The sequence below is a fragment of the Serinus canaria genome, chromosome 5 (genome assembly GCF_022539315.1).
Source record: "Serinus canaria isolate serCan28SL12 chromosome 5, serCan2020, whole genome shotgun sequence".
Lineage (NCBI taxonomy): Eukaryota > Metazoa > Chordata > Aves > Passeriformes > Fringillidae > Serinus > Serinus canaria.
In genome coordinates, this window is record NC_066319.1 from 53,723,381 (window position 1) to 53,737,647 (window position 14,267).

General features: G+C 41.8%; 1 protein-coding gene across 1 annotated transcript in view; it reads right to left on the reverse strand.

The window, feature by feature from the left end:
* Window positions 1-14,267, reverse strand: part of AKT1 (AKT serine/threonine kinase 1) — a 78,293-nt gene that overhangs the window by 39,329 nt on the left and 24,697 nt on the right. Inside the window, exon 3 of the mRNA XM_030240100.2 lies at window positions 82-210. Coding sequence (XP_030095960.1) covers window positions 82-210 — 129 coding nt within the window. The remainder of the gene's footprint in view (window positions 1-81; window positions 211-14,267) is intronic.

Genomic DNA, 14,267 nt, shown 5'->3' on the forward strand with positions numbered 1-14,267 from the left:
TGTTACTGATGCAGCTTACCAGCTATGTTACAAGAAGACATCAACCCCAAAGTGGACAAGGAAGCGGCTAAAAACACTTACGAGCTACTGAGAAGTTATTTAAAGGTGATTCCCGTTGGTCCACATCCTGCGGCCGTTCCTTGTAGCCAATGAAGGTGCCATCATTCTTCAACAGAAAATACCGCGGCCTCCATGTTTTGATGTATTCTCCTGGAAAGAGAGGATGGGTAAAGGGAAACAACATCAGAAAACACCCCAAAATACTGACACACCAATAATTTCTGTTAATATTGGAACTATATGTCATCCTGACAGCAGCAGTTGTAAGAACATTCAGTTCAGTCTGATACAAACAGTGGAAAAATACAGGCACTGAGTCACATTCTGATAGCAATGTTAGCCATAAAAATGGGACTTCACAAAAGGTAAACAGCTATGTTTTGTTCTTCCATCTACTTCGATTTCCATTCAAATTCTGCAACATCTGCCTTAAATGCATTTTAAATTTTAAAAAAATCAGAGCAGATGTCCTATGTATTATTTTTGCTATTGTCATTTTTCATACTGACAAGTGGAGAAATTTTTTTCATTTACATTTTGCAGCGCAAGTATTTTAAACAAGAATGGGTAATTTACTAATTAGTCAACTGCTTTATCAAACCAACAGTCACTTTCAGACCATAAGAAGATAATTCTCTGCTTATGTTACATAACATCACTCAATTCTCTCACAGCATCTCAAGCATGAAACACAAGATGATACATCACAGTATGAAGGAGAAAACACTGGATGATGTACAGCCACCACTAAGTCAAAAACAAACATCTACTCTGAAAGATATGCCACCTTTCTTTGTCTGAGGAAACACCCATTGCTCACACCATGCTACTGCTCATCTGAGTAACCTGCACAGGTGACACTTGTGTGACTGCATTACAGACACATTCAAAACGTTCAGCAGCAGAATAAGAAGGAAAGAGTTAATCAAAACCTGTTATTTACTGGATTTATTAAGGTCTTCAGGGAAGGAAGCAGAAATCCCTTCGATGGCTCTTCTGGATGACTATCAGTATGCCTGAGTTTTTTGCTCATTTACCAGATCATTGTTTTCTGAGGCAGTCTCAAGAATTTCAAATAGCTTTTCAAGGCATCAAGCTGCCCCTCAAGGTCCTAAAAGGTCCTGCTTCTACTCAACTGAGTCACAAAAATCTCATTCAAGGTGTTATTCTAAACACAGTACTGGCCACACTTTTCCAATTCTGCTCACCCCAAAAACTGACTTAAAAGTTTTAAAAAAGCAAGTGGTCAACTACAAAGCACCCACAACAACCATGCCACACATCAACCATGCCCTCCTCCCTTCTGTATGGTTTCTCACTGGTTTATTTAACAGTGGGGAGATGAGAGAGCACACTAGGAGCTGAACTGCTTTCTAGCCTGCCACAGCAGGACCACGCCTGTTCACCCTGTAATGCTGCCCTGCAGTGGCTGGTGCCCAGTGCCCACAGGTTCACCTGCTGGCAAGCTCTTCAAACAACCAAGAGAGGTTGTTGAGAGTGCTCAGATTTATTGGCCCTGGCAACCTTTTAGTGCTCTCCTGTTCTCCAAGGCTCCTCTCATACTTTCCTGCGGCTCAGCTTTCCTCTGCTGGTGATTTCTCTCCCAGTGAAGTGCATCCTGCCCCAGGAACTCCTTTGCAGCTGCTTTGTCTCCTTCCTGTCCCCACAGACCTCCTCTCCGTCTGTGGTGCAGTTTCAACCTGCTTTGGGCAGCAGCTGTGTCACTTCTCCGTTCATACTCATCCTTCTCCCTCCTGCACACAGAAGCAGAAGCAACCCGGACGCCCACACAACACAGACACGGGTGTGCACAGCCCCCACCAGCTGCTTTCACCTCTTTAGTCCTCACTAGGCCTTCAATTTCTTCATCTAAACCAAAAAACTAAGATCTACTGAACTGTCACGGAGAGTCACACAGAGTCATCTTTGCAGTGGCCACGTCTGCAGAAAACATCCATTTGAACTAATGAAACAGGTATGGGGCAAGAAAGACGAGAGGAAAAGGAGCACAAACTTTCTCATTGTTTCTTTTAGAGATGGCTGCTTTAAGTGTTACACCAGCCTGTAAGGCGTTTACAAAAGTGTCATCATCACTCCAGGAATTTCAGAACTCACCTGTCATGGTTTAACATTTATAGGCAAGGAGGTAAATGTAGAAGGTTTTGTTGTCATCATCTTTTTAATTCTGACCTTAATTAAATGCCAAAAACTTTCTGGGATCAGCAGGAGATTATGAAGCCTTTCACATTTAAATTATCAGTCCAACTCGGCCCAGATCAGTGAGATTAGTCCAATCTCATTACAGTTACACCACAGATGTGACTACAGGGACAAGAAGACATGTGGCATGCTCAGCCCAGCTCTTGACTAGAGGTTTGCCAGGTAAGCAGGTTGGGAAGGTGGCTGCCTAGACCATCAGGATTTTGGAACATGCTGTTACATACCTGACTCGTTGGTATTTTCTTCTCTTGCATAAAGCACACCCAGGAGACCTAATGACCACCACACACCCCTTATCATATCTGCACTTAGAACTAAATCCAGATTGGATGGGACACATAATATCTGAACAGGGACAAGACAGACTTTCTACTTCCCTTACTCCCTTGTTTATGCTACACATCTTCCCCACTGACATTTACAGAGGGGACAATAATTTTTTGCAGATTCTGAAATTATTATCTGGTTATTTGCAGTGAACTATACATAATTTTAAACAGAATTAGACTGTACTGTCATAGGAGACTTTCTCTAAGATTAGATGCTTATGTTTGGCTCTCATACTTTCTTACAGCTTTATCCCACCAATCTGCTTCTCTGTTAGAAACACATCCTCTAACAGGATTAATCACACAGTCTTTAAAATTGTGCATTCCATACATATATAGCATCCTCCTCCACACTCACTGCTTCTGTGTGAAAAATCAAGGATTTCATTACCACCAGCCTTTCTGCAGGGATCATTCTACTTGGATCTTCCTTTAAGCATTGCTTTAGCTGGTTATGGTTCCTGATCCACCTTTTTAACTTGCAAATAAATAACATGATTTTTTAAAAATTTTTCCACATGTCTGGAGCTTACTGAATACTGTAACATGGCAATCCAACCTATTATTGATTATTGTTCTTGCCAAAGGAGAGTATGAGGCACAGTGCAGCATCTGCGGTACAAATTTTTATTATATAACACACTGAGGTTGTACTTCTGCATCCTGCAAAAAAGTGGCAAGAAACTGCCTGGTGTGTGACTTCCCAAAGAGATGATCTCCAAGAGTAATTTTACATTCAAGCCTGAGCAAGCTATCATTCCTCTGCAGAAGCTCAGAAACACAGATTCACCAACAGTCACCAAAAAGATGTACCAAGTGCATATTCTTAAGAAACAAGTTTATATTTTTATGATTAGCTAAAAGACTATAAATGGCCTACAGCCCACGAGGACCACATCAAAAGGTGACAGCAAATTTGAGTACCAGAGGCAGAAAAGGAGTTTGTCAATACGGACAAAAAAATAATTATGTGGAACTGCTGGGACAAAGCTGTCTGAAAAACATCAACACCTTTTCCTTCCTCCAATATACTCAGCAAGCTGTCATGCCTCAAGAGTGAACTGAGCTGTTTCAATTTTTGCCCTGTGTTCTTTGTTCCTGTTGCGGTTTTGTTTTTAAGAATCACAAGAAGAAGTTACTTGAAGTCACTAATATTAGCAGTTATGTAGTCACACTAGAAAGAATCCTACCGAGTACAGTAAATGCAAGCATGTGTGGCAAATTCTATCAGACAACACTAAAAAAAAAAAAAAAAATGATCCACCATGGAAAAGTGAACAATTTACAAAGCAAAACATTTTTTCCTCTGTGATTCATTGCTTGTGTAATGCCCTGGCAGAGCCTTCTTTGTTTTCAGTAACAGAATGCTAACACTGCAGAGACAGGAAAGCAAAAGCATGGGTTATAAATCCTACATATAAAATCCTGGAACCAAACAGACTCCTCTGTAGCTTGCTAGCTTTATTATTTAAAATCTTTATGTATCATTCTGTTTACTCCGAGCAATTTCCAAATTGCAAAGATTCCCAAACTGTATATATCTGGAAACATACACAAAGATTGTTATAGAGTGATTTCCCTTTATTGCCTTGAGCCTGCCCCCACACACTGCACATTAAAATACTTAACACACACTCAGAATGTAAATCCATCTCATGCCAGAAAAGCTTTTTCGCTGTAACGCATACTGCAAAGTACTCTTATGCCTGAATATTTCAGAAAAAGTTAAACACAAAACTCCTTTGGCTCATGAAAAGTTAATTCTACTGAGGATTTACAATAATGCAGGGTTAGATTATTTTCCTCTCCTCCCCACAACAGTATCTCACCGAATCTGGAGCTGTCTACCACTGATAGAGTGTCTAACATCAGAAACAGCTGCCACTCCCTGGGAAGCTCACGGGGTAAGTGGAGAATAATGAGCAGCAAGCACCAGCAGAACAAAAGAAAATCCATCTTTATTTACCAACTGCTGCATGCTTGTTGCTGCATCAAGCTCATTCAAAGCCAACACCACACCCTTTAATTCAGAACAGACTATATTTAAGAAGCCTCTGCTTTTGTTTTAATCAACTCATACATACCAACGGTTTGAAAAAAAAAAATCATTAGGCTAACCAAGTCAGCATCCAATGCTACCCTTGATATTTACAAAAGCACCCGGCTGACTATTAACTTTCTTATGGCCCAAAGTAACCAAGTAACAAGCCCAGGAGCAATGACTGAAAACAAAGTCTCAGTTATATGAAATGCAGTCAGGTGGCTACCACAAATCTACCAATAAATAATGCATTAAACTTTCTGCTCTGAGCATCAGAAGTAGCACCTGTAATTGCATTTAAGCATAACACTCAAAAAATTAGAGCTTTTGAGTTATGCAAGCCTTCTCTACATTCCCACACACTCTGATGATGTAGGGCACTCCCTGCTCATACAGCCCCAGTTCCTGCTCGAGGGAAGATGAAAGTTATGCCAATCGAAGCGCTCATGTGCCACCCATCAAAGGCACAGTGGCTCATTTCTGAGCCTCAATGGCCATGAGAAGTGGTCTGCATCCTGTCGGCCTAATAGGGGCTCGGAAACCAGACGCAAATTTCCTTAAATTTCAGGAGATGACATCTTGTTGATGCTGAGGAGTGGGATGGGGATTTGCAGTTAGTTCTTACTGCTTGAGTAAACTGAGTAAGTGTCCACTAGCTTTAAAACCAGCTGAAATCAAAACAGATTTGGGAAAAGAAAGCAGGGCTTGAAAACTTGCCTTTGCATTTCTAAAGCACTCGGAAGCAAGCCCTTTCCAAGTGCAGGGAGCTAATTCTGGATCTTAACGACCTGACACCAAACAATTAAGTCTAGGGTGACCTGAATGAAAACTCTCAGCTCAAGTATGTTTCGTTTTTTATAAAAATAGCTGCACAGACACCCACCAGGCTGGTGCACCACTCTTCGCTCCCCGATGCAAACTGTCAGAACAAGATTTTTAAACACAGTAGATTTTCGGTAGCTTGGGGAAATTAAAAAGAAAGGAAAAAAAAGAGGTTATGTTAATGTCTTTCCCAACACGCTGGCAGAGAGAGGAGGACCTCTGGTTTGTCTGCCTATTCAGAGGCGCAGCGAAGGGGCCGGTTCTTTGATGATTTTTTGGGGCCCCTCTCTGGATGCCTCCTCGGCCACCGCCTCCAGCGTACAGCTGCAGAGGCGCTCCCTGTGCCTGGAATCTCAATGAGGTGGCTGGGGCTGCCGACGGGGCTGCTCCCCGGCGGGGAGGTCACCCGCAGCCCTCGGCCTCCGCGCCAGGCCAGAGCTGTGGGAACAGCTCTGTGCATGGCCACCACCAACCAGGCCAACCCTGCACAGCTCAGCTCCTCCGTGCGTGGCATGGCCCTAGTGTGGGGTCCCACAGTCCCAGTGGGCTGACTGGGGCGCGACAAATCGGTTCCTCACTTTCTTCCCCCACAGGCAGTGGGATGGCTGTGGGGTGCATGGCCGTGACTGACGTGACTGCCAACAGGTTCAGGAGAAGTGCCGCCTCCTCCTCCTTGGTTTCAGCTTTTCTAAACCTCCTGCTGCTTCTCAAGCTCAGGGAGAGTTGCAGTCCAGGGCACCTGCTTCATTACCATATCCTGGGGGAATATTGGGGAGGGAGGAGGTGGGCACTAGAGGTGGGGCAGAGGGTGATGGATGAGCCGTCTGGTCTTCGAGCAACAAAGGGAGCTGTGGGAAGACAACTCCTGGTCACCTGGCACCCCACATCTGTAAATTAACTTCAGAAAGCAGCACACAGCCTTGGCTTTGGGCTTCCCACAAAGCTCTGTAGAAAAGCAAACGTACTGGAAGCTGCCCCTGTCTGTAGTTACACAACAGCACAGGTGGGAAACACCGAAGGAAGGCAACGGGTGCTCTGATTCACAAAGCTGGCCATGGGAGAGATGAGAAGCCAGATTACAGAGAGAGAAAAACAGATTCTCACCCAATACTTTCTCTGTGCAGGGGATAGACAACTACCACGTTCTCAGATTCTATCTCTCCCAAAGGGTTTGAGATCACCAGCCAACACCACCACTTCAGAAGACGACACCCCTGTATTTTTTACCACTATATTTCAACTGTATAGTTATGTAAAACTGAAACATGGAGGTTTATATTTTTCTTTTTCTTTTTTTGCTGAATTTCAGTTTAGAAGGTCAAAAATGTTGCCATATTGCTTACAGCAATCAATTTAAGCAATACCAGATATTCCCAAAGGAGCAAAAGAGAATTAATCAGCATGTAAAAAACTCCTTACTCCTACCTTTGGCACAGCTTAGTCAGGCTAGTCCTAACCTACAGCTGTCTCCAGTGGGAGAAGATGTAAATGAAATTTCATTAAAAACAGCAGTTTTAAGGATAGCTACATAAATTACAGGAAAATATAAAGTGATTTCTTAAGCTATACTGAAAACAATCTCAGAGTGAATTGCATCTTCACTACCTCATGGTGTGAACAAAAGGACTTAAAGCTACCATGAGGTGTCCGACACAATTAAAGAAATCTTTAAAAATAAACTTGCAAGCAGCTATAGGACTTTAACAGAATAAAACATTCCTGCAACAGAAAGTGCCATAATGTATTTCTCTGCTTTTGATGGTGCCCAACTCTCTCCCATTTTTATAAATAAATAAAAATGACAGAGGAGGTGTCAGATTCACTGAAATGAATTAAGCATACTTAGAACAATTATTTCTCCGCAAGTAATTTTTACCTTGACACTATGATGGAAAATAGCACAAGCAGCTAACAAGGCACTTAGGCTAATGAGCCTCTGCAAGTTTTTAAATATCTTCCCTTAGAGGAAGGAGTTGGCTACAACTATTCCTCAAACTCAGTCTGAATATGGTCAGTGTTTCTGCAAATCAGGCTCTTAAATACACCCCATGTACTCATACAAACAGCGTGACTTGGTCCTCCAAAGATCTTATGCCTACTACAAATACAAAGAAAAATAAAAACTAAACCAGAAACACCAAACACACCACACCCTGGTGTATTTGAAAAAGGATGGGCTTTTCTAGACAGCCTCTGAAAGATGATTCAATGATTTTACCTTTTTGCCTAAGAATCCTTAGGCATGACACTTGTGCTTATCTGAACAAGTGATTTGAATATCACACACCCAGTTCTGCTCTTCCGTAAATCCCATCTAGAGCCTGGCAGAGTGTCTGAGGGGACAAAGCAAAAAAACATACACAAACCAAAGCTCTTCCAGAGCAAATTAAGACTGAAATCACAGGTTTTTAACTTTTATTCCTCAAGCGACCTAAACAGGAAAAGCATAATGAATTGATTAAAAATTATTTTAGGTCCCTTCTCTCACTCTGCCCCATTAAAAAAAAGATTAGGTAAGTCAAAGACTCAGGCAAGTGATTTTATTGATGCTTTTATTTGTTTTACAAATATTAAACCTGGAAAGTACTCAGCAGAGGTTCCTCATTAAAATCCCAAAGTTGGTGAGGCTGAGAGATGACCTGGTAGCTTGGGGAGTGGGAGCCCATGGGAAAGCAGGAGCAGGGGAGGGAAAAAGCAGGACACAGCCAGGAAGAAAACAGAAAACATCCACATTGAGGATGTTTTCATCCACCACTCCTTGAGTCCCTGGCTTGCTCTTCTAGGCTCCCATTACGACATCATTGTGTCATTCACAAAGTGAATCAAAACCTCAGGGAATTGTAAAGAAATGGAGGAAAAAAAAGGTTAAAGGACATTGGGGGAGATTTATGGAAACAGCAGCATTTCTAAAATAGATATGAACCAACTACAGAGGCAGTTTGAAGAGGGGGAAAGCTCTCTTAGTAAAACTAAGCTGCAGAATACAGATTTTAACAAATAAGCAATTTATGGAGAGTAAGAAATTAACACATTGTATTGTTATCCTTTAGCTTCTGGGTTTGAGTCCTAATTTCCAACATAAATGCACGGAGTTGTTTTCAGTCACTTACAATAAAAGCTCTACCAGTAATTGTGTGATCATGCTGTGCATCAGGAAATTTCTTAAAAGTGCCAAGAAAATAAAATCAATGTAGAATTTTAAAATGTTTATACAAAGTGATAAATATTTCGTAGAAAGATGAATGAAAGCTAAGTTAAGCAAACACTTCAATGGAAAAAATAAGAAACAACACTAAAAAAGAGTTGGTGTCTTTATAGGGCTGGGGCTAATTTGGATTTCCCTTCTTCATTTAGTCACTAGCAAGTTGACAAAATCCTGGAGGAGAACAAGGAGACCATGTTAGTTCTAATAAAAAGTTTCATTTATCTTGAGGCATTTAATGGCCATCAATGGAAAAATTACGAGTACTTCCCAGAAAGCAAGTCCTAATATTTGTTATCATGGCAACCTCCTGGTTACGCCTCCAAATTTAGTATTCCACAGATAAGTTTTACTGAGTCACTACCCCAAACTCAGCAATGAAAATCTCCTCCAGATAACAGGAGTGCTGCCTCACTTCAGAGGAATTTTGCAAAGTAACATAATTGCATGCTGAGAATCTATTAAAGCAATTTCACCACCGAGTAGTGTAAGAGCAGAACAGCCACCACAGCTCTGGTGCTAAGCTTAGCCGAGTAACACAGCCATAAGAAACTCTGCCAAGGATTTCTGTGCCTGGAACTAAGGTGTGTTGTCACTGTAAAGCAGAGCACAATCCACTCTGCTGCCTCAACAGGGTCACAACCTCAGCAAGACACACTATTACATCTCATTTATTTTTAAAATAGACAGTAAAAATGTTGAGTCTTAATATAATCAAACAGCAAAATTGGTGCTGGATTTCAGTGGTACCACAATTTAGCCCTGTGACATTGAAACATGCCTAAAATACAACTAAAAACATGTACATATAATCACAACTATTTTTTAACCTCAAAGTTTTCTATTATATTAAGCTCATTATACTTCTCTGCAACAGCTCCAGCTCTAGGAGATAATGCATTTCAGTCACACAAAGATCTCTTTCTCACCAAGGATGAATGCAATAAAGACCAATCTGAAAAAAACCCACAATAAAGACCTACCTACCTTGACACTGCTACCATAAATTAATTTCCTTGTTGCCAACAGCATCTTGCTACACTAAAGTCACTTTTCATTTTAAAAATAGCATAAAAAATGAACAGTATATCCCTCACAGAAGTGGGAAGCAGATGGACACAGAAGATGGGAGCCTGCCTGAATTAGTTTCCAGTCTGCAGTGCCTCTTACTTTTGTTTTGGGAGAACACGGCAAAAATTCCATTTTCTATTTAAACTGCTCCTTTGAGCAGCGTTAAAATAAACATCATCCCCAGCCTGCCCTAAACTCACACCAGTTTCTGTGGGCATCAAATCTGGTACTTGCCTCACTGGATCTTCTGAGGTCCGGGACTGCCACATCGGCCCCACCTTTCCTCCACACCTGGTTTTCCATGCACAGCACTGCACACAACTGCTGCTCACCACACACATTCCTTCATCCACCCAAATCCTGAAAGCCCCATCCCATAACTGAACACAGTCCACTCTCTGTAGTTCCATCTTCCCACTTTCACTAGGATGTCCCCAAAGAACAGAAGCCAAACAAACTCCAAAATACATCCCTCACCTGACCGCATTACAGCTACCCATCAGGTGTAGAACTTGCAACAACTACAACAGCTCTCCAGGAAAGTCAGCTTTAAACTTTTAAATGACAGCTTTTTGCTTTTTCTTGTTTATTTTCCATTCTCTTGTTCATTAATTCCATTTTTTTTAAAGGAGAGAGAAAGAGCCCTACAGGTCACCTGGGGTAACATTCCTGAAAGCCAGGTGCCTCAGGGACTTCTGGCAAGGAAGGTACAGACACACGATCAGAAAACCCTGTATGCAAACACTGTTTGACGCTTAGCACACCCTGTTCTACAGCATTTCCTGCCACTGGTCCCTGAGCTGATGCTTCAAGCTCAGGTGGCAGCTGCTGGGGGCGCCTCTGCCACTCCAAGGGTCAAGCCAAGCAAGGCCACCCTGCAAACCCCGCTGCTGCCAGTAAGGTGGGAGGGGAGCTGAAGGAGAAAGGAGGTGGGGGGAGGGAGGCACCCTTGGGAGGCAGAGAACTGTGCTAGACATAAGTTAAGACGTGGCTACAATTCTGGCTGAAACAGCTGCATCAGAGCAGTGCTGACAAAGGGACAAGCTGGGTCTCTGGTGGGCAGAAGGGAAGGCACTGACTGGGCTGAGAGCACAGGCAGGGCAGGGAGAGGCTGCAGCCTGACCCCCACCCCAGGCCATGCCAGTTGTGCCTGTGGCCATCACCAGTCCTCTCCTGCTCCTGTCCCAGCACCAATACAGGCAGCTGGAAGCACAGGTTGTGCCCAGCCTGTGGAGAGAGGATGCTCCCCACTCAGCACCTCCTTGCTGACAAGCAGCCAAATCCAGCAAGTTGGAATCTCAAACCTGCATCCTTCAGATACACAAGCACATAGGGATGTTCCACAGAGCTAACTGGGAACACAGGGTCTGGGAGCACAGGGTCCCTGCACTGACCTTGGTCCTTCACAGGCACAGCCAACAGTCACAGGAAAATCTTCCTGTGTCACACTGGCCACAAAGACTGTACTACCCTCTGGTCTGGGGAAGCTTTAAGATTTAGATTATTCTCCTATTTACTGCTTTTGCACATTTATTTCCCCATCCCCTGTGAGAAAACCTTTTTAACTTCAGGATTACAGCCTGAGTATCAAACTGAGACAAAAATGTTTCCAAAAAGCAGTCACTGAACACTTAAAACTTTCATTTATCCACAGCATACTAAATGAACCTTGGTTGTGGGCAGACTTATTGCAAATTACGGTTTTCTAAATGAAGACACATTTGGCTATAGAAATTGGACGATACAGGTAACACCCTCTTCTTTAAAAAAGAGAAAAAAAGAGAGAGAACAAAGGACCCAAATGAAAATTACTGTCCTGGTATTTTATTTGGTGGTAAAATTGCACCTCAACTACAAGATTAACTAAGCACAAGCCCACTACTGGGTCACTATCACTGGTTTGAGAAAACGTTTTTCTATACACTTTTCTTCCCCTCATCAGAGAATCCAAATTTCCTAGTGTTATCATTTTCCCAATTTCAAAAGAAATGGAAGCCTTTCCAAGCAATCTAGTTATTTAATCACAGATGCAATACAAAATTAAAATGGTTTTGAAAAATTAATCCTTTATGATAAAGTTTCCCAATGAACATTAAATCAACAGGTTCCAAATTTCAGGTATAAAATCAGATTCAAAGTGCTGCTCTGCAAAACTACCACCTACATGCTCCTGCCTGTCCTCATTGAAAATGCAGTCTAAATTGCTACTTCAATAAAGAAATACATCCAATACTAAAAGGAGTTCTATGAACAATTCTTGATGGCCCGCAAGGATTGCTGTACTTAACCCAAAGGTAAAATTTACAGTAGTTTATCATACAGAAATCAACTGCTCAGCAGATATGCATACAAGCAGGTTCTCATTTCATGCTGCAGTTGGAACTTCTACCAGATTTTGGATGGTGGCAATTAAACAGCTTCATTTGCAGTCCTCTATTCTTTGCACCTAATTCATGACAGCACACAGGATGGAGAAAAAGGTGGTTATGGCATTTCATTAGGTATGCTTCCATGTCTTAATTCTTAAAAAGGAAACTGTAAACAGTAAGCTGGAAAAAGGATGATGATGAAAAAGCAAAGAAGACAGGGATGAGGAAAATAAAAAGATTTTTTTTTAATGGAATTTAGGATTATAAACATCAATGCCTTTTTTAGAAAGAGATTCATCCATATTCCCCCTTTCTTTGTACTGAAGTTTAATAACATTCTCTTCAAGTTACCAATTTTGAGAAAATCACTGGATAAACACTTGTGTTAACCCAGCTACATGGCTCAGTGCCAAATGTAATGCCAAACTTCCCAGTTGCAAAACGAGCTGTTTTTACACACCAAAGTAACCACGCAGCAGGCCTGCCGAGCCTGAAGACAGCTGACAGAGATGACTGTTGCTGTCCCCCCATTGCACCGACATCCATCCAAATACCAACATCTGCTGTGCTACAATTTACTTTTTACACAACATTTAGCAAAACAGTGCCTCTGACTGCAACATCATTAAGGAAGTAACAACAAATAAATCGCAAAGTCCCATCAGACAATTGTAAAATTAAAGCATAGTTTGCCTTGCATACACTGAACTTTAGTCCAGACATGTTGGACTTCAGAAATAATAAGCATTAGAAAGCATTTTCTTTTATTAAATGCACAACACAAAACTCCGTAAACCATGACAAGTGTAATCCATCCTTACAGTGTAAATTACAGTTTTGAGGATATTGACTTGACTCAATCGGCAGAGAAGCAGATGCCTGCCAGGCAGCACAGCCTGCCTGGGACCATCGCAGCAGCCCAGACTCCTAAAAGGATTACCCCGTGCCTGGGAGTGTAAGCTCTAAATTCAGGGCCTGCTCCTTTCCAAACACTCAGAGCATGTATTTGTGCTTGCAAAGTAAGGAATTAACATTCCTAGAAACTCAAGTGCCCTTTGCTTTAAAAGCAGGGCTGAGCAAGGGGGCCAAGGCAATCGGACACCACCACACAGAGGCGAGGTGGGCGCTGGTAGCGAGCCCTGTTACAAATTCACTGCATGGAGGTTCAAACCAGGATTCTGGCTCCTGAGTGCAAGCCAGGTCTGCTGAGTGGTTCCACTGCACTGCCCAACACAGCTCACACCACAGAAGACCCTACATGATCAGTGTCCTCCAATCAGCTGATCAGCTGTCCTTCGCACCCACATCACTCAGGGTGCAACTCAAAATGGGGCTGCACTGCCACATGGCTCAGGCTTTTATTGGCACACAGGCAAAAGAGGAGGAAGAACAAAGAATTTTAATCTTTAAAATTGTGACCAATTTTCAAAAGCAACTCTTTCTTCCTTCTGTCCTGCAGCAATTCTATGAATGTAAAAAGAAGAAAAAAAAAAAGAAATTCCTCACTTTCTTTTGAAAAGCAGATACTGAAAAGAAAAATTTAATGAAAAACAACTTGAATTTCATAATTTTATGAGGCATCAGGTAAAGGATTTTCCCTCAGTCTTTCTGTGGCACATCACCCTCTTTAACACCTTAAAAAAATGCTTGAGGTACAAAAAGCAACATTTTTTGTTGGAACAATCAGTCCCCCTACATCTCCAGACAACATGTCTGTCAGCAACAACAATATACCCAACACTCAGCTCAAGATACAAGAACTTGGCAGGCCGTATTTCAAAGCAGTTTCACCAAAACAATACCCTTTCCCTTAAATCCCTATCAGCTTAATAGTGGAAGACCATAATATTTCAGATAACATAGACAGCAAGCATTTTGGTAAATTCAGTGGACATTCTTTATCCAATCCAAAAATAGCCAATGTCCACAGCCAGATTAACAGAAATGCTACTTCACCTTAATTCATGCTAAAGGCAAGGCATTAAATACTTTGCGGGGTTTTGGCCAGTGTTGATCTGTGTTAGGCTATGTATATATACACACACACAAAAAAAAAAAAAAAAAAAAAAAAAAAAAAAAAAAAAAAAATATATATATATATATATATTTATATATGCCCATTGCAGGACACAGGAGAAGCCATACAAAGCACA